General features: G+C 52.4%; 1 protein-coding gene across 2 annotated transcripts; it reads left to right on the forward strand.

Annotated features, from left to right (window-relative positions):
• Window positions 1–380: 380 nt before the first annotated feature.
• Window positions 381–18,472, forward strand: Ppp1r13l (protein phosphatase 1, regulatory subunit 13 like). Of its 2 annotated transcripts, none has more exon segments than NM_001427130.1 (13): window positions 381–472; window positions 7,328–7,404; window positions 7,499–7,641; window positions 8,900–9,419; window positions 9,500–9,598; window positions 9,679–9,770; window positions 10,440–10,875; window positions 11,999–12,459; window positions 14,799–14,930; window positions 15,020–15,153; window positions 15,252–15,418; window positions 17,412–17,611; window positions 17,896–18,472. In NM_001427130.1, coding segments are annotated over 12 exon segments (2,478 nt in total). In that variant the 5' UTR covers window positions 381–472; window positions 7,328–7,349; the 3' UTR covers window positions 17,935–18,472.

Below are 18,472 nucleotides of genomic sequence, written 5' to 3' on the forward strand. Positions count from 1 at the left end.
CGCCATAGTATTGGGTCGTGTGAACTTCTCCGCGTCTCCCATCTCCTTGTTAAACAGTGTCCAAATCTTCACTCAGGCAAGGGGAAACTGAGCCTGGAGGAGTGGGAAAAGGCTTAGCAGTTCTTCCCTTGTATCCATAGTGAGGTGAGAGGCTAAACTCTCGTGCATTTCGCCGTCCAGGACGCCCACGATCTTCTGGACCTCGTTCTGGCTGACTGTCAAATGGATCGCGCCTGACTCCAAATGGAAATGTCCCTGGCAGCGCTCCGCCCACTCGGGACTACAAATCCCAAGGTGCTCTAGGCAACCGCAGCTCCCCCCCTCCTCTGTGGGACACGCCTCCCTCCAGTCAGAGTCACGTCGTCTAACCTGTTCCCGGGAGACTGCCCCGCCCCGTCCTCCGCTCCCGGCCGCTGGAGCTGGAGCCGGAGCCCGAGGAAAAGCCCCCCGGTGCCAGGATCTGCCCCGACGCGTGAGTTCCACCCCCACCCAGGGTCCCGCCACCCCAGAACCCGACACCGCGTCCCTGGGAGGACTTGATGGAAACTAGGACCATAGGTCCAGGGGAATAGTGTGGGGAGCTCACGGCTGGATCACTGGAAAGAAGGAACTGGGGTGCTGACTTTACTGGGCAGCTGGATGGGGACTTGGGACACCTGCGATCTTAGTGGTGCTCGGAGCCCTTGGTCGTGAGTAGTTATTGGAGCTGGAATTTTTTAAAACTTTAATTGGAGACTCTTGGAAGTGTCTTAGAGTGCTGTTGGGGTCTCCGGTCTCTGAATTTTGGGTAGATGTGGGAGATCAGGACGTTCTAGAATGGTCGGGCACCCGGTTACCTTCTAGCTGCCTTCAGCACTGAATCACTAGATCTTTGAGTAAAATTAGTGGCACTGGAATCGTGGATCCTGGTTTTTTAAGAGTAGGGCAAGCACGAGGGGCGTGGGTTTCTCAGGAGGCCGTGTTCCAGTGCTACACCCCACTTTCTGGTTTTGGGATGGGGGCAGGGAGTGAGAAACCGGGGCAGCTCTCCAACCTCTTCTGTGCTGCTGAGCGAACCCCAGCATGTCATTAACTGGGGCGTCAGACCTGCCTAACCAGAGGAGGCACATCCGCCCAAGAGCGCCCCCAAGCGGAAACGGGAGTCAGACTTCTTATTGCCCCACGGGGTGGGAAATAGGTGGGGTTTGCTGAGGTCATTCTAGAACACAGGGCAGAATAACAGGACCACGGGGCTGGATCTGGGAGGCTTCCGTGGCCATGTACTGCTGCGTTGCAGAGAATGGAAGTGGTAAACTGAGGCTGGTGGGCCATACAGGCAGTTGAATTTGACATCTCCTTCACTCTTGTGACAGCTGTCTGTGGAAGGAATTCCTTCACTCCCACCAGACTTTCTAAGTAACCTTCTTTCTCCCTGGGTGGGGTTCCTTGTGACCCAGAGGTGAGACATGTCGCCTCCACTTCCATCTGTCTGACCTGAGGTATTGTGGGAGATAAGGAGGGAGGGAGGCTAATTCTGGAGGTGTCTGTCTGTCCTTGAGCCAGAGAGAGGGCAGGGGCGGGAAGGCACCTCCCTCCATCGCTGTGCCCTTATGTAGGGGGATTACGAAGCTAGTGGGGGGACAAGGATCTGAAGAGGGAGGGTGTTTGCTAATGCCTGGGTTGGAATGACAGCCCGAAATGAAGCTGAGGAAGAATAGGCAGAGCTGCCAACACAGCTGTGTCCGTCCTGCCAGGCTCAGGTCGGGATGATCTCTCCGTCCGCACAGAGGTAGGCACAGCGAGTTCCACCTTCAGTGGAGTTTGTTGATCCCCGAGAAGACTCCTCTCTAACAATGGGGAGACAGAGGCTGGTCCTGGAAACTTGCCAGTTTCTATCTGGAACCTCCATGGGCTCCCATCCTGCCGTGGCCCCACATTCCTGGGGATGGTCACTGTTGCTGGGGGAGGGGGGGTGTGAAGGTCAGAGCTCTGTGGTCCAGGGCTCAGGCAATTGAGAGCACCGGCAGTGGAACCCACAGCTCTTAGACCCACAGAAGGAAGGGGTTGGTGTGTGGCTCAGCCAGTAGAGGGCTTGCCTAGCATGCAGGGAGCCCCAGGTTCAGTCCCCAACACTGCATAAAAAAGGCTGTTAGGTCAATATTTCTAGCACTGGGAAGGTAGAGGCCTAGGAAAGTGGAGGCAGGCGGAATGAGAGTTTAAGTATAGCAGGGATATAGTATGAGAGACAGAGACAGAGACAGAGACAGAGAGACAAGCTCACTGATGGCTGCAGCCCACACGTTTAATCCCAGCACTGAGGAGGCAAAGGCAGGCAGTTTGGAGCCAGCCTGCTCTACATAGTGAGTTCCAGACAAGCCAGGGAGATATAAACCAACCAAGAACCCTCACAAAAAAAGAAGACACTGAGTTTTCATCCCTCACTCTGAACCGGCCCATGTGCCGTCGATGGATGCCCCCAGGCCTCAGGAACTGAACTCCGCCTTTTGCTGACTACACAAGCACTCTATTGCTGGAAACTAAACCAGCTCTTGTTCATTTGAGACGGTGTCACTTATGTAGCCCTGGGTGTCTTCAAGCTAGAGACCCTACTACTGCCTCAGTGTCCCGAGTGCTGGGATTGCAGAAACTTAACTGTGTCACCCTAGAGAGCCTTGGAGGAACAAGGTAGAGTAACAGTCCAGGATGCTTGACATGTGGTCCTTGAATTGCACCCTTGTAAACACTGTATACTTTAGGTCCTCCAATGCTCACACCTCATCTGGATGAAGTCATTAATTCCCCCAATAGTACATGTGAGGAAACAAGGGGACAAAGAAGCCCTCCCAGTTAGCTCAAGGCAGAAGCTTAGCTAGGGGAAGTCCCATGTCCATTCTATGGATTTAAAATCAAGTCTGATCCGACTAGAGTGAAGGATTGCACTCTGGGTGTTCCCAACCCATCTCGACACCCTGACCTGAATCCCACTGACTTCTCCAGGAAGCCCAAACAGGATCCTTCACCTCTGGGAACCGGGCAAGGAGACCTAAGGGTGGAGCACAGATGGGAGCCAGATGAAGGGAGAGCTAGAGTTGGAGGAGGCCCAAGGAAGAAGACCTGAGGGTGGAGGGCAGGGACCGAAGTCTGGGAACAGAGACTCTGCCACGCCCGCTCGGCCCGCTGCCCCTGCAGGGGGAGAGCTGTGCACCTGCCCAGGCCCGCCTCGCATTCCCAGGGCCTGAGCTCAGCGGTCCAGCTCGCGGGGAGCGCGCGCCCCCTGGCGGTCAAGGAGTTTCTAACCCCCACATTAGGCTCTCTGAATCTGAAGTCTTTCCTATTGATATATGAATGGTACAGTTGCCAAAAGATCCGCTTACTGACATATGCTGGAGGCGGGATTTCAGGCCTCTGGAAGAACAGCAAGGGCTCTTAGCTGCTGAGCTATTTCTTAGCCCTTGTCCGTGCACACATGAGCACTGCTGTCTACAGAGGTCGGAGGCTTCAGCTGGAGCTGGTACATGGAGCTGTGAGCCAGCCCACTCGATAAGGATGCTGGGAACCAAACTCTGGTCCTCCACATTCTAAACGGTGGAGACATCTCTTCAGCAGAGGGATCAGGTCTTCCTGTGTAGGTCGGGCTGGCCCCAGCATATGATGTAATCAAGTTTGAAGCTGTCTTCAGACCTCTGCCTTTGAAAACTGGGGTTACAGGCGTGTGCCACCATGCCCAGGCCTTTTTAAAAACGTGTATTTTGAGATAGGGTTGCCCAAGCTGGCCCCTTCAGTGTTCTCTGCTGCACCAACAGACCTGGAACGCATGCTCATTTTGTGTCAATCCCTCACATAAGCAGGCTAGCTCTAAATGGATTCTCTATTTTCAAAACCTTAATTCTCACAGCCCCAAAATCCTCTTGTACTCTCTTTACATTGGTCCAGTGAGGTAACCTATTTCTCTTTGTTTTACAAGTTAGTCAACTGAGACACTCTTGTTAGGGGGCGTCCAGAATTTAACTCTCCACCTCTGGCTGCTGGCTTGTGGTAGACTCTAGGAACATGCGATTCTGAGATAAAAAAGTAGGGCAAGAAAACTAGAAACTGAGGGGAAAAACAAATGAAAGAAATTTAGAATGTCAAAGAGATGAGATCTTGGACTTGGATCCTATTTTTCTACTAGACATTGAACCTAGGGATTGACTAATAATAGGCACAGGCTCTACCACTGAGCCACGCCCCCCAGCCCCTCACTGGGAGATTCTAGGCAGGGCTCTACCATTGAGCCACGCCCCCAGCCCCTCACTGGGGGATTCTAGGCAGGGGCTCTACCACTGAGCCACGCCCCCAGCCCCTCACTGGGGGATTCTAGGCAGAGGCTCTACCACTGAGCCACGCCCCCCAGCCCCTCACTGGGGGATTCTAGGCAGGGCTCTACTATTGAGCCACGCCCCCAGCCCCTCACTGGGGGATTCTAGGCAGGGGCTCTACCACTGAGACACGCCCCCAGCCCCTCACTGGGAGATTCTAAGCAGGGTCTCTACCGCTGGGCCACGCCCCCAGCCCCTCACTGGGGGATTCTAGGCAGGGGCTCTACCACTAAGCTAGATCTCCATTTCCAGTTCAGAACTCTCTTTCAGTAGATACTTAAGCTTTTGGGTTTATTATTGTTTTAGAATTCTATCATCTCAGAGACCCTACCAGGTGTGGTGATGCATGTCTGTAGCCTCAGCCACAGAGAGGCAGGAGAAGCCATTAGTAAAGTTCCTGAATGGACTGAGCCATGCAGTGAGACCAGATACAACATCAGATTTCAGAATGGAGGCCTCTCTGAGATCAGAAGGGACTTTCGGAATACTTAGTTTATGTCTTCCTGCCTTGTGAAGAATCTCAGGCAGAGTCAGGGAGTCTCAGGCCCTAGGGGTGGAGAGGATTCAAGGTGACACATGCTCAGATGAGCCGCCAGCCCCAACAGGTTCTGTTCCTCGTGGCTTTCCAGACAGAGGCTGGTGTCAACAAGTCCCAACTGGTCCCACTGCCTACACCTTCAGCGCCCGAAGCTAAAAGGTGACAGGGCTGGTGGGCGTGGTGGCTGCAATGGGGATTGAGTTAGCTGGTGTGACCGGTTCCCCTTTGTCCTACTGGCTGGTGACCACAGCTGCCTCCCTGGCCCTGGCCACCTCCCTGTTCTTCCTCGCAACAATGGGTCAGTGTGAACAGGGCTTCTTCTCGTAGACGGTGACTCGGTGAGAGAAACCTTCCAAGTTTGCATGGAACACATTGCAGAACGACAGGATAGAACCTGGTGTGAAACCCAGTCCGAAGGACTTCGTCTAAGTTGATTTTAAGTACAGGTTTCTTCTTTTTTTAATCTTATTTTGAGACAGGGTCTTACTATGTAGACCACGACAGCCTAGAACTCACAGAGATAGCATTGTCTCTGCTCCCCCCCCCCCAGTTGAGATTAAAGGCACACGCACCATCATGCTCGGCCTTTTTTTTTTTTTTTTTTTTTAATTTTTAAAGTTTTGTTTTGAGACAGGATCTCTCTCTGTAGCCCTGGCTGTCCTGGAACTAGCTCTCTGTAGACCAGGCTGGCCTCGAACTCACAGAGACCCACCTGCCTCTGCCTTCTGAGTGCTGGGATAAAAGGTGTGCCCACCACTGCCTCTCTCTCTCTCTCTCTCTCTCTCTCTCTCTCTCTCTCTCTCTCTCTCTGATTTTGGCATGTGAGGCTGGGCAGCCATGGCCTGTGATTGATTGCCTGTCTCTACCTCCCCAGAGCTGGCATTCCCAGCATGCACCTGTACTCCCAGGATGCACCTGCATTCCCAGAGTTTCAGTGGGATGCTAAGGACTGAGCCCAGCACCAGCTGAGCTGGTTCTTCTAAAGCCTTAACCCCAGGTTAGCTTCTCAGATGCTGATCCTCCTCCCTCTACAATTTCACCATATCCTCCTGACATGTGACACCACAATTGGATAGTTTTGTTTTTTTTGGTTTTTTGTTTTTTTGGGTTTTTTTGTTTTTTTTTTTTTTTTTTTTTTTTTTTTTTTTTTTTTTTTTTTGGCAGGGTTCAGGCTGGAGAGGTGGCTCAGCGATTACGAGCACTGTCTGCTTTTCCAGAGAAGCTAGGTTCAATTTCCAGCACCCACATGGCAGTTTCTGATTCCTTCCTGCAGACTTATACAGGCAGAACACTAGTGAACAAAAAAAAAGTAAGGCTCATTCTGTAGCCCAGGCTAGAGTGAATATACTCAGTCTAGTGTCTGGTCTGACACTAGAAATTCTTCACAACTGTTTTCTGAGTTTAGGATTATAGGTGAGCGATGCTTGGCTAACTCATAACTTCATGGTTAGACGTGGAAGAGGAGCTAGGGGTGTGGCTCATATTTGTGCGCATATTTGTGCGCCTGCGTCGCGCACATGCTCAAAGCGCATGCGTCACTGGCTCCGTTCCCAGCACCACGTGGCCCATGTGATGCGCCAAGCCTGTGATCTCAGCACTCAGGAGGTGTAAGCAGAAGTTTGAGGTCATCCTAAACTACACAGAAGCTTTAGACTGGCCTGTGCCACATGAGATCCTGTCCCAAACAACAATAACATGGTGGAGGAAAGGCTGAGAGGTTTAGCAAAGGCACTTGCTCTTGCAGAGGACCCAGATTCAGTTCCCAGCACCCACATGGTGCCTCACAACTGTCTGTAACTTTAGTTCTAGGGTATCTGATGCCCTGTTCGGATCATGATGGGGACCAAGCACACAGACAGGCAGATGCTCATACACAGAAAGTTAAATAAATTTCAAAGTAAACAGAACAAAAAACCCAAAGAACAAACTTAGAATGCTGATACACGTCTGTAATCCAAGGACCCTGGACGCCAAGGCAGGCCAAGGATTGTAAGTTTGAGGCCTACGTAGTTTTAAGCTATATAAAGTTTTCCAGTCTACACTGGGATACATACAAAGACCCTGCCTCAACATGGATAGTAAATAGAGGGCTGGGGGCGTGGCTCAGTGGTAGAGCCCCTCCCTAAACATGTATATGGCACAATATTTAATCTTTATTATAGCGCTAAACAAAACAACAAAAAAATTACAACAAACATCTGGTGCCGTCCCTTGGTCCCTAGTAGACATTCATTAAAGTAACAGTTAATTATTTGAGCCTCAGTTCAATAGCAGGTAAGTGATGGATGAATTCTTTGTCCCGAACTTTTCTAGGATGGGTTCAGACTTCTAGGTAAGCTTATGGACAGCGTTCTGAAGGAACCTTAATGACAGTTGAGGACCCCTCCTTCCTTGGGGCGGCGCCTTGAGGGGCGTGGCCTGAAGGGTCTAAGCCAGTTCTCACTCCTGGTAGGCACCCTGCTCCGGCTGGCACCATGGACAGCGAGGCATTCCAACAGGCGAGGGACCTTCTGGATCTGAACTTCCAGTGTAAGCTGGCAGCCTGGTGGATGAGCAGGGCCCGGTAAGGGGGAGGGGGTGGAGGGGACAACGTCGTGACCTTCTCTCCCACCCACCCACTCAGCGCTGGCCATGAAGCACATGGATCTGAAACAGATGGAGCTGGACACCGCTGCTGCCAAAGTGGACGAATTAACCAAGCAGTTGGAGTCGTTGTGGTCAGACTCACCAGCTCCTCCTGGCACACAGGCTGGAGTTCCCTCTAGGGTGAGCCTGGTGATCCCACTGACCCCAAAACCAGCATCTTTCCATGCCCCAGGGGAGGCCCGGATTTCTAAGGTGGTGCAGGCTGAGGGGTATGCAAGGCCGTCTAGAAGAGAGAGGTAGTGAGGTATGGAGACCAGGCTGGTAATCCCTGCCCCAGGGAAACTGAGGCAGGAGGATGAATTTAGTTAGTGCCAACTGAGGCAGGAGGATGAATTTAGTGCCAACTACTCTACTTCATAGTGAGTTCAAGGCTAGCCCAGGCTACAGGAGAGACTGGTTAAGCTGGTGGAATGTTTGCCTAGTATGGATGAAGGTCTATGTCCTATCCCTTGTACCAGATAAACACAGGGCTTGTGGTGTACACATACTGGAGCCATAGAGGCAGGAAGATAAGGAATTCATGGCCAAACTTCACTTCCTGGAGACCTTCAGGCTAACCTGGGCTTTGGGAGGCACTATCTCAAAAGTTATTTGTTTGTTTAAACATGGTTTAAGTGTGTAGCCCAGGCTGTCCTGGACCAGGCTGCCCACAAACTCAGAGCTATACCTGCCTCTTCCTCCCCAGAGGTGTGCACACCCCCATACCAAACTAAAATAATTTTTTAAGTAGAAAAAAAGTGAGAGCTCATAAAAAGCCTTTAAAAAGGTTTATTTAGGGGTTGGGGATTTAGCTCAGCGGTAGAGTACTTGCCTAGCAAGCGCAAGACCCTGGGTTCAGTCCCCAGCTCCAAAAAAAAAAAGAAAAAAAAAAAGAAAAAAGAAAAAGGTTTATTTATGTTTATGTTCTATCTGCACGTACATGCCAGAAGAGAACATCAGAACCCATCATAGATTATGTGCGCCACCATGTGGATGCTGGGAATTGAACTCAGGACCTCTGGAAGAGCAGCCAATACTCTTAACCACCGAGCCACCTTTCAAGCCCCACAAAGTTGTTTCTTAAGTCATATAAAAGGATCAGTAACCGGGGCTGGAGAGATGGCTCAGTGGTTAAGAGCACTGACTGCTCTTCCAAAGGTCTTGAGTTCAATTCCCAGCAACCACATGGTGGCTCACAACCATCTGTAGTGAGATCTGATGCCCTCTTCTGGTGTGTAAAGGACAGTACGTTCATATACATTAAATAAATCAATTAAAAAAAAAAAAAGGATCAGTAACAAGTTAGACCCCTTTGCACCCAGGCTCTGCACCTGCAGTCATCGGGCCTAATCCGATGTCTCCGACCTCCACTGACTCTTCCGTGCCCTCTTCCCCACAGATGTCCCGGTACAGCACTAGCCCTGTCCCGGAGCATTTTGGCAGCAGAGGGTCCCTACAGAAGATAGCCGCCGATGGCGTAGAGGCTCGTTTTGGACGCTCAGAGAGTGCCCCGTCCCTGCACCCTTACAGCCCTCTGTCTCCCAAGGGCCGTCCGTCCTCGCCGCGCACCTCCATCTACCTGCAGCCTACAACACCTGACCCCTACAGCAGCCTGGATCGGGCGCCATCGCCCAGACCCCGCGCCTTCGAGGGAACAGGCAGTCCCCATGGTCGGGCGCCGTCCCCGCGGCCGGGGACTGGCCCAGTGCGGCAGCCGGGTCCCCCGACCCCTTTTGACTACCTAGGCCGCGCAGGGTCCCCCCGGGGCAGCCCACTAGCAGAGGGGCCCCAGGCCTTCTTCCCGGAGCGAGGACCTTCCCCACGCCCGCCCGCTGCAGCCTATGACACATCGGCCACGTTCGGGAGCCCTCTGCTGGGCGCGGGTGGCAGTGCCTTCGCCCCGCCACTTCGCGCACAAGGTTCAAGGGGACCCTTTCTTTGGGAGGCTGGTTTGGTCTAGTCTATGCTCTCACCCTCATTCATGGACCTCTTTCACCAGATGACTCGACGCTGCGCCGGAGGCCCCCGAAAGCCTGGAACGAGTCTGACCTGGATGTAGCCTACGAGAAAAAGTCTTCACAGACAGCAAGCTATGAACGTAAGTGACAGAGGGTGAGGGGACCTGGAGGACAGGAGTCTGGAGTCCATCTGAACGATCGGTCGATGCGTGTTTTGCAGGGCTGGATGTCTTCACGCGGCCTGCCTCGCCAGGCCTGCAGCTCTTACCCTGGAGAGAGAGCAGCCTGGATGGGCTGGGGGCCAGTAGCAAGGTGAGAGACTGGTGGGCAGCAGCACCGGGTAAAGGTGGAGCGTCTGTGTGTGTGTGTGTGTGTACACCTTTTCCCACACTCTTCTTTATGGCGGGAGGATGAGGATAGAATCTAGGGTAAGGCTCACTGTAGATGAGTGGAAACTCCTGAGTCACACTCCCATCCCCTCACTGGAGGATTCTAAGCAGGGGCTCTACCACTGAGCCACGCCCCCAGCCCCTCACTGGAGGATTCTAGGCAGGGGCTCTACCACTGAGCCACGCCCCCAGCCCCTCACTGGGGGATTCTAGGCAGGGGCTCTACCACTGAGCCACGCCCCCAGCCCCTCACTGGGGGATTCTAGGCAGGGGCTATACTACTAAGCTAGCTCTATCAGCAAACAAACTTCTACTTAGGTCTCTTAAACTGATTTGAATCCTACCTCACCCTTCTGAATGGTAGCCTCAAGGTGTGGATGCTCTTCCTTTTGTGTGTGTGGGGGTTGGTGTTTTGTTTTCCTGCAGTGGGAAATGGCCTACAGTCAGGTCAATCCTCCTTTCTCAGCCTCTCCTGCTAGGATGACTGGCATGGGCCACCACACACATCCCTCGTCCCCTTCAGCCCCTTGTCCTTACCTGTCTTTGTCCCCGTCTCACCTTCCTTTCCTTCCCCCTTCTCCCTCCAACCCAGGACAACATCACCAGCGCCACATTGCCACGCAACTACAAGGTGTCCCCTCTGGCCAGTGACAGGCGTTCTGATGTTGGCAGCTACCGCCGCTCCATGGGCTCTGCAGGGCCCTCAGGCACTTTGCCCCGTAGCTGGCAGCCCGTCAGCCGCATTCCCATGCCTCCCTCCAGCCCTCAGCCTCGCAGTACCCCGCGCCAGCGCCCCATCCCCCTCAGTATGATCTTTAAACTCCAGAATGCTTTCTGGGAACATGGAGCCAGCAGGGCTGTGCTCCCGGGATCCCCCATCTTCTCCCGAGCACCCCCACCTAAGCTGCCTCCCCAGCCACCCCCTCAGCCCCAGCTGCCACCCCAACCCCAACCTCAGATGCCCCCCCAGTCCCAGCCTCAGCCTCAGACTCCAGTACCTCAGCAGACTTGGTCCCCCATGAATGAAGGTGAGTCAGCGGGTCTCCAGAAGGTTGGGTAAAGGGAGGGCAACTGACAGGAACCAGGGTATCGGGGAGCCAGGATAGCCAAGCTTCACCCCACAAACTGTCCCTGCAAAGGGCTGGGCCAGATAAGCATGGGAATGCACACAGGAGCCAGGGTTACAGAGTCGTGTGCTGTGCAGCCTCAGGCAGGTGCGCTAACCTCTCTGGGCCTAGCTTTCCGAGTGTAAAAGCTGAATCATGATAGAAATTCTGTCTGCTGGGACATGGCACTCAAATTACATCAAGTCTTGAGAATGAGGCCCCAGTGCCCAGTAAGTACGGCTTGCCCATTATGTCCCAGCTGACAGGGTCTTTTAGTGCCAAATTGGAGGAGTAAAGCGAGAGCTTCAGCTTCTCCAAACCACTGGTTTGTGGTACGAATCAGGGTAAATCCTGTCGTCGGTGACTCATGCCTTTAGTCCCAGTGTTGGAGAGGCAGAGACGGGCGGATCTCTTGAGTTAGAGGCCAGCCTGGCCTACAGAGTGAGTTCCAGGACAGCCAGGGCTACACAGAGAAACCCTGTCTTGAAAAACAAACAAACAAAAAGCAAATTGGGGGTAAATTATCCAACCAATCTCAGCCCTTTTCACCGCCCACAAAAAGAAGGAATAATGTTTACCTCATAGGATTGTGGCAGGGGTTGGGATAAAGACCAGTTAATATGTCATCCTGCTTCTGAGGCTACAGTGGAGGGAAGGGAGGTAACAGAGAACAGATCACTGAACACCAGGCTTCTCCTGGGGATCTGCATGAGATGTTAGAAATAAAGTTCTTCGGATCCTAGAAGATTGTTGGTAGGAGTGCAGATTCCAGAGTGAGGCAGCTGTTTAGAGTGTGTCCTGGGTTCAATGCCCAGCACTGCAAATACATACATAAACAAATATTTAATATATTATGCTATAAATAAATAAATCTGTCAAATAAATGCTCAAAAATAAGAATATTATGCACATCCCAGAGTAGTCTAGAGAGGGCAAGTAGTCGCTCTGAGGTCACACAGCCCAGAAGTTGGTTGTATTCCCAAAGCTGCAGATCTGTGAAAGCTCTTGGCGACTCTTCCTCTAATGGGGTTCTTGTTCCTGCTAGGCCTCCTCAAATCCCCTGCCGAGCTGGAGCCAGAGCCCGAGCTGGAGGGACTACTGGCTCCCGTGCTGGAGTCCGGGGATGCAGATGAAGGCACCGTCACGCGGCCCCTCAGCCCTACCAGGCTGCAGCCAGCGCTGCCACCCGAAGCACAGACCGTACCTGAGCTGGAAGAGGTGGCCCGAGTGCTGGCAGAGATTCCTCGACCCCTCAAACGCAGAGGCTCCATGGAGCAGAGCCCTGCTGCCGCCCTGCCTCCCACCCACAAGAAACAGTACCAACAGATCATCAATAGACTCTTCCATCGTCATGGTGGCCCAGGGCCTGGAGGGCCTGAGCCGGAGCTGTCTACAATTACAGAGGGATCTGAGGCCAGGGCAGGGCCCCCTGCTCCCGCCCCTCCAGCTCCTATCCCACCCCCAGCCCCAGCCCAGAGCAACCCTCCAGAGCAGCCTCAGAGCATGGTAAGTCATGAGCCTGGGATGTATGCTCATCTCTGATACAGTTGCTGTAACAAAAAGGCCTCCGCCATATAGTGGTTCAAATGAGATCTGCAGTTGCACCCAGACCCTGACCCCCAGGCTAACCTATATTCTTGAGATTACCCGGGCTGAGTACCAAGATGGTACTAACTATGCTACAAAGGAGCCTGGGAAATGTAGTCTTTCGTGTAGATAGGGCTGGGCTAAGGGAAAGAGACTGAACCCAAACAGCATAGTTTTTACCTGGCCCCACGCCACTTACTCAGCTGTGCATCCTAGGGCCAGGCATTTAGCCACTCTGTTTTCAGCCTCAGTTTTCTTGTCTGTAAAGTGGACGTAAGAATACCAGTGGCATGGGGTTGGGGATTTAGCTCAGTGGTAGAGCGCTTGCCTAGGAAGCGCAAGGCCCTGGGTTCGGTCCCCAGCTCCGAAAAAAAAAAAAGAACCAAAAAAAAAAAAAAAAAAAAAAAAAAAAGAATACCAGTGGCAGGGGTTGGGGATTTAGCTCAGCTGTAGAGCGCTTGCCTAGCGAGCGCAAGGCCCTGGGTTCGGTCCCCAGCTCCGAAAAAAAAGCAAAAAAAAAAAAAAAGAATACCAGTGGCCGCCAGTTAGCTTTGCACTGAGGCTTGCACTGCTGCCTGGGATATAACTGTGATCCTCCCGTTGTTAACGCTGACCCGGGTGTTGGTTCCTTCTGTTTTGTTTGCCGTTTTATTTGTTCTGTCTTTTATTGGTTTGACAGTATCAACTCAGGGGAAGGCATTTTTGGCTCAGTTTGAGAACAAGAGGCAGCTGCTTCCATTGGGTCCACAGTCAAGAAGCAGACAGATAAATGATGAAGTTTGCCTTTCTTCTCCTTTTGATTCAGTCTAGGACCTTGGCCCATGGAGTGGGCCATTATAAGTGAGCCAAGAAAAAAGAAAAAAGAAAAGAGAAGAAAGGGGGGAGGGGAGAACTAAGTGGAGCAGCCTTAATTAACCCAACCCAGCCCCTCGCTCCCTTGCACTAGCCAGAGATTCTTCCCATGGTTATTATACTTTTTTGGGGGTGGCGTTGGTTTTTTTTAAAATCTTTTATTTATTTAGTGTGAGTGCCCTGTTGCATATTTATCCGCCTGCCTGTAGAGGGCACCAGATCCCCCTATAGATGGCTGTGAGCCACCATGTGGTTGCTGGGAATTACTGAACTCAGGACCTCTGGAAGAGCAGTCAGTGCTCTTAACCGCTGAGCCATCTCTCCAGCCCCCAGGGGTTGGTTTTTCTCTGTGAAGTCCTGGCTGTCCTGGATCTCACTCTGTAGACCAGACTGGCCTCAAACTCACAGAGATCCTCCTGCCTCTGCCTCCCACGTGCTGGGATGAAAGGCGCGCACTACCACTGACTGGCTATGTTCTTTTGGTTTTTTTGTTTTGTTTTGTTTTAATTTTTATGTGTAAGGATGTTTTGTTTGCATGTATGCCTGGGCACACTATGTGTGCAGTGCCCGTTGAGGTCAGAAGGGGATTCCAAATCCCATTAAATTGGAGTTACAGATGGTTGGGAGCCACCATGTGAGTGCTGGGATTTGAACTTGGGTCCTCAGCAAGAGTAGCCAGTGCTATAAACCTCAGGTGAATTCTAAATCCCACTAAGTTGTCAATCAAAAGTAACCATCACAGTGGTTTTGTGTTAGTTTTTGTTTGTTTGTTTGTCTCTGTTTTGCTTTGCCCAATGGTTCTCAGCCTTCCAATGCTGGGACCCCATTACCCCAGTTCCTCATGTTGAGGTGACCCCACCAACCATAAAATTACTTTCATTGCTACTTCATAACTGTAATTTTGCTACGGTTATTAATTGTAATGTAAATATCTATTTTCCGGGGTTGGGGATTTAGCTCAGTGGTAGAGCGCTTGCCTAACAAGTGCAAGGCCCTGGGTTCGGTCCCCAGCTCCGGAAAAAAAAAAATCTATTTTCCGATGGTCTTAGGAGACCTCCGTAAAAGAGTCATTTCATCTAATGGGTTAAGACCCACTGCTGTAACCCAAGCTGTCCTTGAACAGTACAATCCTCCTGCTTCAACTACCCAAGTGCTGATATTATGGGCATGCGCTATACCATACCTGGCTTACAAAAATAATTTTTGTACAGAGCACAAGTCCCTGGCTTCCTCTAAGATCTCAGGGCTCAAGGTTCCAAAGTCACAGGGTGTTCTGATAGTTGTAAAGAACCAGTGATTCACAAGGGCCAAGCCAGCCCTCCCGCGGGTGACCGGGTCTGTGGGTCTACTTTCCCCTCTGAACTATGGTCAAATTGGCCTCACTGAAGCCCCTCCCTGTCCCGCAGGAGATGCGCTCAGTACTGCGCAAAGTAGGGTCCCCACGCAAGGCTCGGCGCGCTCGCCTCAACCCACTGGTGCTGCTGTTGGATGCAGCGCTGACTGGAGAGCTGGACGTGGTACAGCAGGCGGTGAAGGAGGTGAGGCAACCCCTCCCTCCCCCAGGTGAGAAGAGAACGGGGGCGACAGGTGGGGCTGAATCCTTCTCCCCCCCCCCCGGTGTTCCCAGATGAATGACCCAAGCCAGCCCAACGAGGAGGGCATCACTGCCCTGCACAATGCCATCTGCGGTGCCAACTACCCCATCGTGGACTTCCTCATCGCCGCGGGCGCCAATGTCAACTCCCCTGACAGCCACGGCTGGTGAGCCCCAACCATGTACCTGTGGGGAGGTGGGTGGCTCCGAGGTAGGATGGTGCTGCTGGCCTGGACCTCCCTCTCATTCATCCTCCTGCCACCAGGACGCCACTGCATTGTGCCGCTTCCTGCAACGACACTGCCATCTGCACGGCACTGGTGCAGCACGGTGCGGCCATCTTCGCCACTACACTCAGTGATGGCGCCACCGCCATTGAAAAGTGTGACCCTTATCGTGAGGGATACGCAGACTGTGCTACCTATCTGGCAGGTTCGAGGCTGTGTGTGGGGCTTGGGGTGGGGGTGCGGGTGAGGGTGGGGGCGGGGTAGGGACTGGCAGATGCATGCAGATGGGTGGGGACTTGGGAGCCGTCATTCAGAGTGTACAACTCACCTGCATTCTGCCTGAGGGACAGGCGGTAGAGATACCAAATATACTGTCCAGCTGCTGTGGCAGCTGCACGCATGAAATCCTAGCGCCTGTGAGGCGGAGGCAGCTGGATGTCTGTGAGTTGGAGGCCAGCCAACCTGGCCTGCTCCATGTGGCTGGAGCACATAGCAAGTTCAGGCCAGCCCAACCTACAAAGGAAGACGCTGTCTGAAGAACAAGAACAAACAAAAGCAAGGGTAGCGTGGCACACCGAGCAGTCTGCTGGGGAGCTACTTAGAGGCTGGGACACTCGTAGATATACCTGAGTTGTTGTCAGGTCTCTCCGGGCCCCAGGCTAACCTGCCGAGCTTTGCCCCAGAGGCTTGCCCATAGTTTCCACTGAACTTATGGAGAGGCAGATTGTATCATAGGTTAGCATTAGGGCTCATGGAGCAGGATTTAACATTGTATAGGTGGGGATGGGGGCCATTCCTGAGGCTGGATTGTGAGTTGGAGACCAGCTGGAGTTATGTATAAAGAACCTGTCTCCAGAGAAGGCCGTGGGGTGGACGCAGCTCAGCCATACAGTGCTTGCTTAGCAGGACTGCAGGAACTGGGTGTGGTGGTGCGCCCCTGTCATACCACAGCCTGAGAGATGGAGCCAGAAAGACCGAAAGCTCAGGGTTCTCCTTGGCCATATACCTAGCTTGAGGCCAGACTGAGATACATTAGGCCCTACCTATCTTTAAAAAAAGTTTCAAAAAAAAAAAAAAAAAGGGCTGGGGATTTAGCTCAGTGGTAGAGCGCTTGCCTACCAAGTGCAAGGCCCTGGGTTCGGTCCCCAGCTCCAAAAAAAAAAAAAAAAAAAGAAAAAGAAAAAGAAAAAAGAAAAAAAAGTTTCTTGGGGCTGGAGAGATGGCTCAGTGGTTAAGAGCACTGACTACTCTTCCAGAGGTCCTGAGTTCAATTCCCAGTAACCACATGGTGGCTCACAACCATCTGTAATGGGATCTGATGCCCTCTTCTGGTGTGTCTGAAGACAGCTACCGTGTACTCATCATATAAATAAACAAACAAACTAACTAACTAACTAACTAAAAAAATTCCTTTTTTCAAAGAGGGAGATGAGGGTCAGGAGAGATCACTCGGCAGTAAAGAGCCCCGGCTACTCTTCCAGAGGTCCTGAGTTCAGTTCTCAGCACTGAGCTGGTGGCTCACACTCACACCTGTTTATAACTGGTTCCGTGGGATCCAATGTCCTCTTCTGGTGTGCAGATGTTCATGCAAAAAAAAAAAAAAAAAAAAAACCCACCTATCTCACCTATCTACGTAAAACACAGAAATAAGCAAATCTTTCTGTTTTTGTTTTCCAAAACAGGGATTCTCTGTGTAGCCCTGGCTGTCCTAGAACTCACTTTGTAGACCAGGCTGGCCTTGAACTCAGAGATGCTCCTGCCTCTGCCTCCCGAGGTCTGGGATTAAAGTTGCCACCACATCTGGCTAATAAACAAATCATAAAGAAGAGGGAAAAAGAGGGGCTGGGTTGTAGTAGCGCAGGCCTTTAATTCCAGCCCTTGGGAGGCAGAGGCGGGTGGATCTCTGAGTTTGAGGGAATGTCTAGTTCCAGATTAGCCAGGGCCACATGGAGGGAGAAAAGGGGGATGGGTGACAGCCGGCCACCGAGTGAAGGTAGATTGCCCATTTTGACACACCAACAGTGCTCAAATGTTGGAGAGAGCTGGTACGAGCATCTCACGCTATCCACTGGCAGAGGCAAAGACACCGTTCCAGGTGTCTCAACTCTGCTGGAGCAGGGGCCATGCCTGACCTCATCCTCCATGTGGCTGTGTTCCTGGGCCCAGTCTGGACTACCATATTCTTCCTGTGTTTTCAGACGTCGAACAAAGCATGGGACTGATGCACAATGGCGTTGTGTATGCGCTCTGGGACTACAGCGCAGAGTTTGGGGATGAGCTGTCCTTCCGGGAGGGCGAGTCAGTCACTGTGCTGCGGAGAGACGGGCCAGAGGAGACCGACTGGTGGTGGGCTGCACTGCACGGCCAGGAAGGCTATGTGCCGCGCAACTACTTCGGGGTGAGCCCAGAGACTAACCAGTTGGAGTACCCTATTAATGGTTTGGGCCAAGTTGATCTGTTATTATAGCACTTTGGAGACTGAGACAGGAGGATTGCCAAGAGTTCAAGGCATGACAGCCACTTACAGGTTCCCGGACATCTTCCTGCTCCTTCTCTGGCTCGAGCTCATTCAGATGTTTTGATTGGTCATGGGTGTGGCTGGTAGTTAGATGGTAGCCCTCCTTCTTAGGGGTGGGATAAGCGGTGCTGGGCTGCTGGTGTCTGATAGTTCTCTTTCCTCAGCTCTTCCCTAGAGTGAAGTCTCAGCGGAGCAAAATCTAGTAGGAATGAAGGATGATCGTAAAGGAGAAAAGTGCACCGCCAGCCTGCCTTCCACCCAGACCTGCCCGATCCATCTAACTAATCTGCCGCTATTCTTCAGAGGTTCTGCCTGCACCGGAAATTCTCTGCTCAAGGGCGGCTCAAGGGAGGGCAGCCCCAGACTGAAGATTATGAAGCTGCCTTAAGCATTGGGGTGAGGTTGGGCTGGGGACATTTGGGGGCAGGAACTCCCACCCCACCCCCAACACACACACTTGCCAAATCAGATCTGGTTCTAAGTGCCTCCTACTGGCAGCAAGCCACTGCACTATCCCAGCTGAGCCTGGGAGGCTACCCACCCCTTCATTTCTCTCTGAGTCCTTTCTTCCTCTCACCTAGAAGTCCCCGTTCTTCCCAGCAGCCTCCATTTCTCCCAGAAGCCTTGGGGCCTGTGTGAGGCCCCCATCTCCCCAACCAAGTGCCTTCACACCATGTGGCTTACTGTTTATAATGACGCGGAAACTGTTTCCTTTATAAATAAAGGTCGTTTGCCCAGCAA

The sequence above is a fragment of the Rattus norvegicus genome, chromosome 1 (genome assembly GCF_021556685.1).
Source record: "Rattus norvegicus strain SHRSP/BbbUtx chromosome 1, alternate assembly SHRSP_T2T, whole genome shotgun sequence".
In the NCBI taxonomy this organism is placed as follows: Eukaryota; Metazoa; Chordata; class Mammalia; order Rodentia; family Muridae; genus Rattus; species Rattus norvegicus.

What these genes read in the sequence shown, in the direction of transcription:
- Ppp1r13l (XM_087590984.1), top strand. Translation starts at nt 1,746, where the DNA reads ATGATCTCTCCGTCCGCACAGAG. An exon ending in TCCCCTGACAGCCACGGCTG is followed by an intron (nt 15,154 to 15,251) that starts GTGAGCCCCAAC and finishes TCCTGCCACCAG; the next exon opens with GACGCCACTGCATTGTGCCG. An exon ending in CTGTGCTACCTATCTGGCAG is followed by an intron (nt 15,419 to 17,411) that starts GTTCGAGGCTGT and finishes CTGTGTTTTCAG; the next exon opens with ACGTCGAACAAAGCATGGGA.